Here is a 14,507-nt window from a genome sequence, read left to right as displayed (position 1 = left end):
GCACCGTGATCCGTGTGCCAGGCAAGCACAGTAACAGTGTAAAGACTTTAACTAATGACATGTCCTTATTCTTCCTTTCACGCTCACTAGAAGCCCATTGGGGTCAGGAACCTGAAGGCCCGCCGCTCACCCCAGAGAACACAGACCATTGAAAATCACCTGCATCACACCCTCTCAGCCAGGCAGGCACCAGCACAGATACCAGCACCTCGGTGGGTATTAGATCATTGGATAGTATCTCGGTGCCCAGCGGTGAGGGCGCTTCACACTCACTTGAGGTGCAGGTGGAGGCAGAGAGTGCCCAGGCCACCGGCAGTCGGAAGACTGCTAGGGAGGAACATGCTCAGTTGGTGGCTGAAGATGTGCCTCTGGAGTCAGCAGATGCTGGAAGGGTGCGTGGGAGGATCTGGCAGGTATACATGAGGGAATGCATGCCATGGCCTCCATTGTGGAGGTGTCCATGTGGAGCAGGAGCAATGCAACGACCCTCACGACTGAGCGCAATTCCTCCTCCATGGAAAGCGTGGCAACTCTCATGGAGTGGCTGCTCCAGGAGTTCAATCAGGGCTTCCTGAGGATGCGCTCGAACCTACAAGCCCTCACATCTCAGGTGGTCACTGTCAGTGTGGGGGATGGATTGGGCGCACAGTATCCCAGCCAGGTGCCTGTCCATCAGTTGTGAGCAGGGAGGTCCAATGTCATCTGACGTTGGCACACGAGCTGCTTGTTGTCCCTGTAGGCTCCTCTCAGGGTGCTCTGGATGTTGGCCGCAGCTCCTCCGCCCCTCTGCCAGTGACCGTGCCATCTGACAAGGCTGCGGTGACTGGGGAGATGCCAGCTGTGGCCCTGGACGCTCCCTCCCAGGCTCTGCAGGCCAGAGGACACACGCCAAGGTCAACATGGCCAACAGGACAGCAGAATGAGCAGGCCATCTCCAATGCTGGTGCCAACAAGGGTGGGGGAGCACCTAGACATAGCACCTGCAAACGAAAACTTAAAGCACCTTAAGCACAACATGGGCTTATCACTGGTGATTTTTTTTGCCCCACTTTTACGTTAATTATTAGGTGGTGTGATGGAGAACACCCTTCCATTTAATTTGCCAGGAACCACACCATTAAATGTGTTTGTGTTCAACAAGCCTCTGGGTGCTTCATTAGTTCTGCAGGTGCGGGGTAACCCATGATGTTATGAGTGACTTGCTTGTCATTGAACTTAATTGAAATGATACATAGTACACGTTGTTCACCAAGCAGATGTTCCTGTCAGGTATCAAATATGGAGCCTGCAGCCCTGGCATGTGGTAGCCATTCTTTTTTGGTAGGCTAGCTGAAGGAGTGTTGGACCAAAGCATCCTGAGTGTCCCTGCCTCCCTGGAGGTTGCCCAGGTCAGGGTCTATCTCCTCAGCGTACTCCTGACAGTGCTCGTCCTTGGACTCACTGCTGGACTCATCGTGTGCTGCCAGAGCAGCTGCATCAACATCTTCTCCCTCCACTGCATTCCCCCTTTCCAGCACCAGATTGTGGAGAGCGCAGCATGCAACCACCATCAGTGACACACGATCTGCAATGCACCCCCTGAATGGTCGAGGCATCGGAAAAGCATCTTGAGAAAACCAATGGTTCTCTCTACCATCATCCTTGTGGAGGCATGGCTCCTATTGTACCGCTGCTCGGCCTCTGTCCTCGAATGGCAGAGAGGCATCATGAGCCACCTTCTGAGGGGGATAGCTCTTGTCACCCAGCAGCCATCTATCCAGCTGGGCTGGAGCACTGAAGAGCCCTGGCACCTGGGAGTGTCTGAGGATGTAAGCATCATTGGAGCTGCCTGGGTACCTTGCACAGACTTGTAGAATCAGCATCCTGTGATCACACACTATCTGTACACTCATGGAGTGGAAGCCCTTCCTGTTGAAGAAGGCACCGGGCTCACCTGCTGGCGCCTTGATGGCCACATGTGTGCAGCCTATTGCACCCTGGATGTGAGGGAAGCAATGGCCGTGAAGCCTCTGGCTCACTGTGTCTGGCTGGCCTGGTCAGAGCGGTAGTGAATGAAAGTCAATGCACACCTGAACAGACCGTCTGTCACCAGCTTGACAGAACTGATTGGGAGACTCCAGAAAGGTCACCCACCGACCACTGGAAAGAGCCGGAGGCATAGAAGTTGAGGGCCACTGTGACCTTCAGTGCCACTGACATGGGGTGTCCACCCATATTGTTGCAGCTGACCTCAGAGCCGATCATCTGACAGATGGAGGTGACTGTCTCCCTTGAGAGATGGAGCCTCCTTTGGCATTGCACCTCAGACATTTTGAGGTAGCTGCATCGCCACCTGTAAACCCTGGCAGCATGATAGTGGCGTCTTCTGCGGCCCCTTCCATCTTAGACTACCTGTTGGCCCTGTGCTCCTTGTGCCTGCGCCTTTCCTCCCACAGGTTGCTCCCCTGGAGGCTGAATAGGGACACCTGGCCTCCTCCTCCTTCTGGCCCTCTCTTCCTCCTCAGAAGAGGTGTCCCCAGTGGAGACTACAATCCCCATTCCCAGGGTAAGGGAAGGCTCTCTGACACCTGGAAGACCCCAATTGTTGACTCTTCCAGAGTCCTGAACTGAAGCCTGTTATTTCTGTAAAAGCAGCTCTGAAGTGAAATGAAGCTGTCCTGTTCACACAAGCAAGCAGCAGCAACTTATAAGCATTACTGAGCCCACTCACTGCTCTTATCCCGCCCCGTGGATGAGGTTTTTGAAAATGTGGCCTGCCCTTCTGCCCATTGCACCCATGCGATGCCCTGAAAATTGCACAGGCTATGTAAAATCAAAGACAGTTGGTGCTTCAAGGGCCGTAACTGGCCCATTAATTAATGGTGGGTGCACCTCTATCCTCATAGCGCCTGCCAAGCGAAATATTGTGACAGTGTGTGCTGACACCGGGATGCATGCCTGACATCATCGCGCATCATTTTACGTTCCAGCGTGTTAGGCCCACCCCCACATGCCGAATGTAAAATTCTGCCCTTAAAGTCTGAAGAGTGAAGACAGAATTTTGAGTTGTAAGCGCACAAATGTAACTGCTGAGTTCATTTTGTAAATAAACAGAATGTGTTTCTTCTAAGAACAATCTACTGATCTTCTCTGTCTTGGTACCAACTTGGTCATCTCGAAACAAGCGTGCAACCCAGATCCTTTAGCCCCAACAAAACAGGGCACTGGATCCAACATGGATACACCTTACTACAGACCATAAATCAGTTATCAGTCACTGAACAGTGTACAAAATTTATTTATTCTGGTATCTGTACACACAAGGCCTTCACAGGTGGAGATGGAACAGCAGTAGTTGAAAGACAGCTGATCACGCCAGGATGCAGATGGTTAAACACTTTCTGTTGCTTCAGGAAACCCAAATAAATCACAATGAGTGAAATAAATGTTAATAAGAGACAAAAAAAATGATTTAAGGACAGCAACCAGTAGCCTCAGAGCTAGACAATGAGGATATTCAAGAGGGCAAAGAGTAATGGACAGAGGGGAATCTTAGGTCCTGAAATGAAGTAGCCACAGATGGAAATTTGCATAAGTAAAGAACATGACAATTAAAATTGAATGTTCTTTTTATCATTCTCTCCCTTCCTTCCACCTTCTGTTCTGAAAGTCTGAACACTTGGCTGAGGGATTTCACAGATATTGGGAACTCATTGATATCTTGGCCAGTGTGACATTTTGCATGTATGAGCCCAGACATTAAGTGCTCCAGGCTATTTGACCACAGGGAGCATCAAATCTCAGACCAATCTTGCCCTCATTTAAATTACACGTGAACTTCCTGTTGGGGCTTACTGGACAATGATCCGGAGTGACTACATGGCCAAATTGTTTTCTGCTCCTTAGCCCACAGGAAGTAAACTGATCCTCAATAGGATTGAGGTGCAATCTACTGTTGAATAGCCTGCCAACACTGTCTAGAATCACTTTCATGCTGAGTTCACGTGGAAGAATCATTCCCATTATAACAGGATTGTTTGTTTGTTAGGCTGTCTGAAACAAGGTAATGAAATGCAGTCATTGTGGAAGCCTTTACACCGAACACTGAAACCTTCCTGTCTCAGAAGTTGCAGTCTATGAATTCTTAAAAAAAATCTTAATGCAAATTCAATAATTCATTCACAAACTCTTTCCATGGAAAAAAAGGTGATTAAAAATGCCAAAATGTAATAGTAAATTTGGGCAAATCCTCTTAGTAATCCTAATTTCTGTTAAAAAAGAAATAGCAAGCATTTATATAATCTCCTTAATATCCTCTGGATCTCACTATGCTTTAACACCAATGAATTGTTTTTAAAATATAATTACTCTTGTCACATGGGCACACAAGTTGCACAACTCAATCATGTTAAGAAACAAATTAGTTTTACTTATCATGAACCAACTTACCACGCTTGGGCCTTGGTGGAGGGACCTGAGGGCGTGAGTTCAGCGTACCTGGCAGAGCTGCGGAGAGCTGACGGGTGGTGAGAGAATTGGGGCGTGGGGGCAGAGGAGGAGCATGGCTGTCTTCATCATCTGATACCAAACACAACATCAGAATTTAATAGCAAACACAGAGAGAGTGTAATATATACTTTTCATTCTCTATCATCTTTTGCCTGTCTCACTGTTTTCTGCCTGAAACTATGCTGCCCTACATATTCCTCCTTCTCCCTACATTCCCATTTTATTGAGATCAGTTGGGCCTGACCTTAAATCTGTGTAAGTGAACCTGTTTTTAGTTAGTTAAAAATCGAGCTGCAGGACTCTCACATTAATTCTTCCTCCTGCTAAGTACCTAAAACAAGGTCACACCTCGCTTCTCTGTCTTCCCTAAGCAATCTAGACATTTATAAAACCTAAGCTCGGCATCAACTAATCAGGACTTTCTCCAGTACCTCACCCTCCAGGTATGAAAAATTAAACAGTGGTGTATTTTGCAAGGCTTTGGAATTGTCAGGTGTACATTGACTTGTCCTGTCTGCTCCCAATGTCCAGCTCCTACTCCATAAGCCTCATGCACTGCCTCCATTTGAAACATGGCTGCTCTTTTTGACTCTCATTGCAAGAGAAACTTGGAGCATCCCACAATCCGCTACAGATAATCCTCAGTTAAAGAAGCAGTTGTTGCCTGCATGCAGCAAGACCTAGATAGCATTCAGGTTTAGGCTAATAAATGACAAGTAACATGTGCACTATACAAGTGCCAGGAAATGATCATCCCTAACAAGACAGAATCTAATCATTTTCCCTTGACATTCACCCTAAGCATTCACTCTGTCTACTATCGACATAATGGCAGCAGCATGTACCATATAAAAGATGCACTACAGTGACTCGCAACAGCTTCTTCAACAACACCTTCCAGACCCACAAGCTTTACCACCTGGAAGGACAATGGCAGCAAGTGCATGGGAACACCATTCCCACTATGTTCCCCTGAAAGTCACACAGCAGCCTAACTTGGAAATATATTGTCATTTCTCCATCATCGCTGGGACAAAATCCTGAAGCTCTACCCCTAACAGCACTTACACCACAAAGACTGCAGCGGTTCAAGAAGGCTGTTTACCACCACCTACTTAAGGGCAATTAGGAATGGGCAGTAAATGCTGGCCTTGCCAGCAATGCCCAATCCCATGAATGAAAAAAAGAATACATTATCCCTGTTTGACAATATGTATTTTATCTAAAGTGTTCAATCTGACAGGTTGGCTCCTGTGCTCCTTCTTGACTGTTGTAGATCAGAACCACAAATCCAGGTGATCTACCTGAATGGACCAGGGACCGACAGAAAGTCTTTACCTCTTGTCATTGATTTTTGAGTTCTGGCGGGAGGTATTGGAAGTTTTGCTCGGCTCCCAGTGTGTGAAGATTTTGGCACGGTGGCGTACAGACAGTTATTCACATCCAAAGGTGATTTCAGAAAACGGTTGTCATATTGATGAACACTGCCTCGGGCCTGTATTGGTGGTGGTCTGAAGTTTGTACTTGAATATGATTGATTTTCAACAGAATCTGAAATAGAAGCTGGTCCATCATGCCATTGTCCTGCAGTTGAATACAAAGAGAAAAAAGTTAAACACCTATTAACAATGTCTTTTTTTCACCTGACTTGTGAGGCTTCTTAAGATGAGGTGTGTTGGTGATAGGAAAGGTGGCTTTTTCAATTTCAGATAATTCATGCAGTGCAGATACAAAGTAAAGTTCCCCCCTCCTCTGTCTCAGCTATGTGCCTGAGCCCCAATTTCAGAATCATATAGCACAGGAATAGGCCAATCAGCCCATTGTACCCCTGCTGGCTCTTTGAAAGAATTATCCATTTAGTCCAACCCCCCTCCAAAATCTTTGAAGAGGATGGCATTTCTCCATTTCCCACATCAGCCACCCTGTAGACTCTCAGAGTCACGAGTCCCCATATTTATGGAGAGACAGGGAGGGAGCAGAGGTGCATGTTAGTGACTGGGATAGCTAGAGATATCGGTCCTGCCAGATATAATAACAGCACATCATTAGAATTGTTTTACTCAATTTCCAGCCCAGCAGTCAGCCAGATTGATAGGCTGTTAAATGGGAAAGCTTGTAATACAAAGCAGCGGTCAGGAATCTTTAGGGAAGGTCAGACATCTTTGGAGGGGAAGGTGAAGCTGGGCTCAGAGGGAGAGAACAGATTGAGGGGGAAGAGATTGGATTGGAGAAGGGGAGAGAAATAGCATTGCAGTGGAGGAGGGGAATTTGGGGGGGATGATCAGATTAAAGGGAGGGAAGAGATCGGATTACAGGGAGGGAGATGGAACTGCGAGAGGCATATCATAGCAGATTTGCTATCAGCACTCTTGTTCTTTCTGACCCACAAGCAGTGCTGGAAAAGTACTTACCTGTTGGATTTCCAGTGTTTTGGGAGACCCAATCTTCAGCCTTAATCTTGAGTTAAATTTAAATGGTTGCTAAAATCTGAGGAACACAGCCTCATTAGCATATTAAAAACACTGACCTGGCACCCAGACAGGGTTACATAGCCAACCTTAATCCATTGTAGCTAAACCTGAGATAGACATGATCCCAGTGGTTTGGGGTCAGGTTTCACATTAATACGAATTTAATCCTCCAAGGCCTGAACTTTTCACTCATTGGGCGCCCATGATTGGCGGGCCCAGGAGGGGATGGAAAACAGACCCCCGACCACAGTTGACCCCCACCCATGGTTTCATGTTGGCTGGCCAATTAATGGCCAGCCAGCATGAAACACGCCCTGAGAAAGGTTCAGCACTGCCGGGGCAGGGGCGGGAAGAGGGCGGGTGCTGACGTCACTAAGAGTGCGGGTGCTGACGTCACTAAGAGTGCGGGTGAGCACTTCCAGTGAGCTCCCTGAAGGTGGACAGCTGCATCAGGGAGCTGCTGACCTCCACAGAATATACAAAACAACAAAGAAGCTGCAAACTATGTCAATGCAGCCCAATCAAGCATCTGTACACATACCTCATTAAAAAAAAGTCCCCAGATAACTCCTTTTCTTTTATTTCCCCGAGGAGCTTTCATCCCACCCCGGATCGAGGTTTGAGGAAAAATATAAAGGCTGCCTTGCCGACTGGCCCATCCGCCAACCGTAAAAGTGGATGGGCCACAAAAAATCGTTTTCAATTTCCTCATTAATGGGTTTAATTGCCTGCTTAATTGTCGGCGGTTGGGCTTCCAACTGCTGCGCGCGCCTGCTGAGCGAGCTATCGCGCGAGTGCATGATAATGTCAGGGCACTGGCCCGATATCAACTCACGCTATTTTGCGACTGGACACTTCAGCAAGCGCCCAACTGCGGGTCATAAAATTCTGGCCCAAGTCTCTCACCCCTGTGCTTGGTGGGTAAGGGTGGGGGAGGGAGGGGGAGAGGTGGGGGTGGGTAGTGGTGGGGGTTGAAATTTAACCCACAGTGGCAATTAATGCAAAATCAGGAGCAATGTTGTGCTAAGGGCTTTCCAAACTCATCTCACACATTCTTAAGGTAGCAGAGATTTTCATTCCCTCAGTCAGGTCAGAATCTGAGCCCACCTTCCAGAGTGAAGGGACAGTGCACTAATTGACTTCACCGTCCATTTCTTCAATGAATAACATGGGCGAATGTCTTCCTGCTTTGAGTAAGCATCTCCCCAATTTATTTGACATCTAAGTTTTTGTTTGACTAAGAGCAGAGTTAGTTATGGGCATTTGTAACCTATCAGATTTTCCCTGGTCACAGAACATGGCACCCATTAAATATCATGCTGCAGATTTCTAGGATTGCTCTGCCTATCAGGAAAACATTTCAAAATAATAAGAGAATGGATTTCACTGAATTTTCAGTTCTCTTCACTAGACAGTGATCGAATCCTGGAGGATCACAGATCGTAATATAGATAGACATATCAAATTTTTTTTTTATAATAAATAAATCCTTTTCAACAAAATAACGTAAAACATAAAGATTTTGAAACTCGGATTTAGTATTATCTGGTTATGTAGCCACCAGTTAACTGAGTTAGTGCTTAACTCACACCCTAGCTATCCCTGAGTGCTGAAGCACACTTGGGTATCGTAGTGCAGTGGGGTCTCGAAATCCAGAGGCTTGGACTATGAATCCAGAGATTGTGAATTCAAATTCATTTAATTTAAATAAATATAGAATAAAAAGCTAGTATCAGTAATGGCAATCATGAACTATCAGATTGTTGTAAAAACCAATTTGGTTCACTAATGTTCTTTAGGGAAGGAAATCTGTTGCCCTTACTCACTCTGGTCTATATATGACTCTGGACAATGTGATTGGCTCTGCCATGCCCTCTGAAATGGACTATTAAACCACTTGGTGGTATCACATTGCTATAGAAATATTTAAGAAAATAAAACCAGCATTGATGTAGATATCAAATTCAGACACAACAAAGGCACACCTATGCCCAATCTATCCTGCAACACCCTCATGAACACTTGGGGACTTGTGCCAAAATTGGGGCAGCTGTCATACAGACTAGTTAAGTGACAGCCTGCTATAGTCATGCTCACAGAATCAAACTTTAAGCCAGCTCCAGACTCTTCCAGCATTATCTCTGAATGTGTCCTGTCCCATTGGTAAGGCAGACCCATCAGAGGTGGCAACACAGTGGTGTACAGATGGAAAAGAATGTCCCAGGCAGTCTTCACCATTGAAACATCATGGCATAAGGTCAAACATAAACTAGGAAACCTGCTGATTTCCCCTATTGGCCCTCACAGCTGATGAATCAGTACTCATCCATGTTGAATACCACTTGGAAGAAGCACTAAGGGTAGCAAGGGCTCAGAATGTACTCTGTGGTAGCACCAGTACTGACTGAGCCCTGAAGGGCAAGGCTGCCAGACTGGCCTTTTGGCAGGTGGTGAGAATGGTGGAGTAGACTTATTGAATGGTGGAGCAGGCTTGAAAGATGAATGGCCTGCTCCTACTCCTTAGGTTCTTATTACATTCAACACAAGGGAAAAACCTACTTGACCTCATCTTCACCAATCTATATGGCAAAAATGCGTATGTCCATGAGAGTATTGTTAAAAGTGACCACTGTACAATTTTTGTAGAGGTGGAAGTCCCATCTTCATATTGAGCATATACTCCATCATTTTGCATGGCACAATCACTGGGCTAAATGGGATGGACTCAGAACAGATCTAGCAGCTAAAAACTAGGCATCCACAAGGCGCTGTAGGCCGTCAGCGCAGAATCATACTTCACCAAAATCTGTAACCTCCTGGCCTAGCATATCCCTCACTCTACCATTACCATCAAGCCTGGGGATCAACTCTAACCTGCCAGTGCAGATACAATGGGCTAAATGGCCTCTTTCTGTGCCGTAACATTTCTATGGTGCAACGGGGAATGTAGGAGAGCATGTCAGGAGCAACACCAGAGGTGCCAAACTGGTGAAGCTACAACACAGGTTTACTTTCATACCAAACAGCAGAAGCAGCATGCTATTGACAGAGCTAAGCAATCCCATAACCAACAGGTCAGACCAGAGCTCTGCAAATCTGCCTCATTCAGTCGTGAATGGTGGTGGACAATTAACCAACTCACTGGAGGAGGAGACTTCATGAATATTCCATTCTCAGTGATAGGGGATCCCAGCAGATGAGTGCAAAAGACAAGGCTGAAACATTGCTACCATCTTCAGCTAGAGGTATTGAGTACTTGACCCATCTTGGCTTCCTAATGAAGGTCCCACCATCACAGATGCTAGTCTCAGCCAATTGAATTCACTTCACTTGACATCAAGAAACAGCTGAGTGCACTGGATACAGCATATGGATCTTGACAGCATCCTGGCTGTGCTGTTGAAGATTTGTGCTCCAGGACTAGCCACGCCTCAAGCCAAGCTGTTCCAGTACAGATACAATACTGACATCTGTGGGAGTGAGAGTCCAAACTACCAGCCTGTGGGTCAAGCACACATTAAATTAAGACCAGCACACAATGAGTTAAGGTGGCTTCCTGCTGAATCTGGGGTTGGAAACCATGTATTGTGTAAGCAGCTCAGGGGCTGAGCATCTCCAAACATAAGAGGATGATACACTGTCTGAATGTAAACCTCTCAGCAAAGTCTACAATCATATGGAATGTCCATGTCTGATTGCTGGGGTTTATGAGAAAGAGTACTGAGCTAATTAAGGAATTGTAACCATAGTAAAAGGATAATTGGAAGGAATTGAGAATGGTAAAATGTATTTTAGTTGTGTGCAGATATCTTTGGTTATACTATGTCTTTTTGTCCCTACATTTATTTGGTTGTACTGTTACCTGCATGTATCTTTGCATTGCTGCAACTTATTGATCATATGGATGAAATATAATGATCAAACAAAACAATGGTATTTACTTGTGAGAAAATCACTGTATAGGATAACATATGCTGGAATCATGAAATATGATATCTCACTAAACACCAACCCTGCTTTGTTATAACTGCATGTCTGTGTGTATTCTGGTGCTTAAAGTAGCCAGACAAACTGGAACCAGAAAGCAGTCCAACGACATTTACTTGACAATGTGGAAAATTGCCCAGCTATGTCCTGTTCACAAAGACCAGGACCAATCCAATCTGACCAATTGCTGCCCATCAGTCTATTCTTACTCATCAGCAAAGTGATACAAAGTGTCATTGACAGTGCTATCAAATGGCATTTACTCACTAATAACCTGTTCGCTGACACACAGTTTGGGTTCCGTCAGGACCATTTGGCTCCAGACCCCATTACAGCCTTGCTCCAAACATGGACAAAAAAACTGAATTGCATTTGTGAGCTGAGAGGGACTGCCCTTGACAGCCAGGAAGCATTCGACTGAGTGTGACATCAAAGAGCCTTAGCAAAACTGAAGGCAATGAGAATCAGAGGGAAAACTCTTCAATGGTTTGAGCCATACTTAGCATAAAGGAAGATGGTTGTAGTTACTGAAGCCTAACCATTTAAGCCCCAGGCCATTGATGCAGGAGTCCCTCAGGGTAGTGGCCAGATCCAACCATCTTCAGCTGCTTCATCAATGACCTTCCCTCCAACATAAGGTCAGAAGTAAGGATGTTCATTGATGATTGCACAGTGGACAGCTGTTTTCACAACTCCTCAGATGGTGAAACAGTCCATGCCAGCATGCAGCAAGACCTGGACAGCATTCAGGCTTAAGCTGATTAGTGACAAATAACATTCACGCCACCTCTAGAACCAGGCAATGACCAACTTCATCAAGAGAGGAACTAGACTCATAGGTGTTTACAGCACTGAAGGAGGCTGTTCGGCCCATTGTAGCCGTATCAGTCAACAAAGATCTGACTACACTAATCCCATTTTCCAGCACTTGGCCCATATCCCTGGAGGCTATGGCAATGCAAGTGAGTATCTAAATACTTCTTAAATGTTATGAGAGTTTCTGACTCAACTACCCTTTCAGGCAGTGAGTTCCAGACTCCCACCACCCTCCAGGTGAAAACATTTCTCCTCAACCACCCTCTTAGCCTTCTACTTCTTACCTTAAATCTATGCCCCCTGGTTATTGACCCCCCTACTAATGGAAAAAAGTGCCTTCCTATCCACCCTATCTATGCCCCTCAATCTTATACACCTCTATCAGGTCCCCTCTGAACCTTCGCAGCTCCAAGGAAAACAACCCCAGCCTATCCAATCTTTCCTCATAGCTCAGACCCTCCAGCCCAGGCAGCAGCCTGGTAGATCTTCTCTGAGCCCTCTCCAGTGCAATCACATCCTTTCTATAATGTGGTGACCAGAACTGTACACAGTACTCCAGTTGTGGCCTAACCAGCGTTTTATACAGTTCCAGCATAACCTCCCTTCCCTTGTATTCTATGCCTTGGCTAATAAAGACAAGTATCCCATATGCCTTCTTAACCATCTTATCTACCTGCCCTGCTACCTTCAGGGATTTGTGAAGGTCTCTCCGACCTTCAGTACTTTCCGGGTTTCTACCATTCATAATGTAATCTCTTGCCTTGTTAGCCTTCCCCGCGTACATTACCTCACACTTTTCCAGGTTGAATTCCATTTGCCACTGCTCTGACCATCTGACCCGTCCATTGATATCCTCCTGCAGTTTACGGCTATCTTCCTCACTATTTATCACCCTACCAATTTTCGTGTCATCCGTGAACTACTTGATCATACCCCCTACATTTAAGTCCAAACCATTTATGTACACCACAAACAGCAAGGGCCCCAGCACCGAGCCCTGTGGAACCCCACTGAAAACAGAATTCCAGTCACGGAAACACCCCTCTACCATCACCCTTTGCTTCCCGCCTCTCATCCAATTTTGGATCCAATGTGCGACTTTGCCTTGGATCCCATGGGCTCTTAATTTCTTGACCGGTCTGCCATGAGGGACCTTATCAAAAGCCTTGCTGAAGTCCATGTAAACGACATCAAATGCATTACCCTCAACAACGCTCCTGGTTACCTTCTCAAAAAATTCTATCAAATTTGTCAAACACGACCTTCCCTTAACAAATCCACGCTGACTATCCCTGATTAATCAATGTCTCTCCAAGTGCAGATAAATTCTGTCCCTCAGAATTCTTTCTAGTAACTTCCCCACAACCGAGGTTAGACTGACTGGCCTGTTATTTCCTGTTCTATCTCTTCCTCCCTTTTTTAATAATGTGATAATGTTAGCAGTCCTTCAGTCCTCTAGCACCTCAGCTGTGGCCAGAGAGGATTTGAAAATTGCTGCTAGGGCCCCTGATATCTGCTCCCATGCCTCCCTCAACAGCTTGGGACACATCTGATCCAGACCTGTGGATAAGGCCACTAAACCTGCTGGTACCTCCTCTTTCTCTATATTAATTTCCTCTGATGTCTATACCTGCATCATCCATTTCCATTGTGAAGACCAACGCAAAGTATTCATTGAGGACTGCACCCACGTCTTCTGGGTCCACACACAGATAACCTCTATGGTCCCTAATTGGCCCTACTCTTTCCCTGGTTATTCTCTTGCTCTTTATATATGTTAAAAAAGCCCTTTGGGTTTTCCTTTATCCTACCCACCAATGCTTTCTCATGCACTCTCTTAGCTTTCCTAATTTCCTTTTAAAGATCCCCCTACATTTTTTATACTCCTCTAGGGACTCTGCCTTATTGAGCCCTTGGTATCTGCCATAAGCTTCTCTTTTTCTCTTAATCCTAAACGTTATGTCCCTTGAAATCCAGGGTTCTCCGGACTTGGTCCTCCACTTTGTTTTTACAGGAACATATTTGCCCTGTATTCTCACTATTTCCTCCTTGAATGCCTCCCACTGCTCTGACACAGTTTTATCTGCAAGTAGCTATGCCCAGTCCACTTGGGCCAAATCGTATTTCATCTTAGTAAAATTAGTCTTTTTCCAGTTCAGAACTTTTATTCCTGGCCTAACCTTATCTTTTTCCATAGCTATCCTAAATCCAACTGAGTTAGTCACTATCTCCAAAATGCTCCCCTACTGATATGCCTTCCATCTGCCCGGACTCATTTTGAAAGTAGGTCCAGAGCTGCTCTTTCCCTTGTTGGCTACATATTGGCTAAAAAGTTCTTACCTGGCAGGGGAGAGACCTTCATCGCGTTTCTGCCAGGGAAAGAGCAATGGCTATAACCAGTCAAACCCCTTACCATGGGGTACCTAACACCATCCGAGTCATGGTGAAAGGTAGCGAGCAAGGAACAGGAATGGATAGGACCTTCTTCATGAAGAGGATCTTATTCAAGCTGTGTGGTTTTGACGCTGTGGATATCTACTGCCTACAGGATTTCCCCAGCGCTGGTTTCTTTGATGTGACCTTCAAGCAAGTGGCAGCTTGTGTCAAACTCCTGAAGGTGTTTGAGGAAAAGAAAGACCTGCCAGAAATGAAGATCCTGACGGCGGAGCCGCTCTTTGTTCTACCGTTGCATCGTGAACGGGTTGCGACAGTGCATCTGTACAACCCCTATGTCCCTGTCTCTGA

The 14,507-nt window shown here is 46.0% G+C and overlaps 1 protein-coding gene across 1 annotated transcript in view; it reads right to left on the bottom strand.

Moving 5' to 3' along the window:
• LOC121283237 (circularly permutated Ras protein 1-like) overlaps window positions 1–14,507 on the bottom strand; it is a 66,916-nt gene that overhangs the window by 38,657 nt on the left and 13,752 nt on the right. The window contains exons 3-4 of the mRNA XM_041197578.1: window positions 5,827–6,072; window positions 4,429–4,557 (exon numbers count right to left, since the gene is read on the bottom strand). Of these exons, the coding sequence (XP_041053512.1) occupies window positions 4,429–4,557; window positions 5,827–6,072 (375 nt within the window). The remainder of the gene's footprint in view (window positions 1–4,428; window positions 4,558–5,826; window positions 6,073–14,507) is intronic.

Source organism: Carcharodon carcharias, chromosome 10 (genome assembly GCF_017639515.1).
Source record: "Carcharodon carcharias isolate sCarCar2 chromosome 10, sCarCar2.pri, whole genome shotgun sequence".
NCBI classification, from domain to species: Eukaryota; Metazoa; Chordata; class Chondrichthyes; order Lamniformes; family Lamnidae; genus Carcharodon; species Carcharodon carcharias.
Note: the sequence above shows the minus strand (reverse complement) of the source record. Positions and strands in the feature narration are given on the sequence as shown.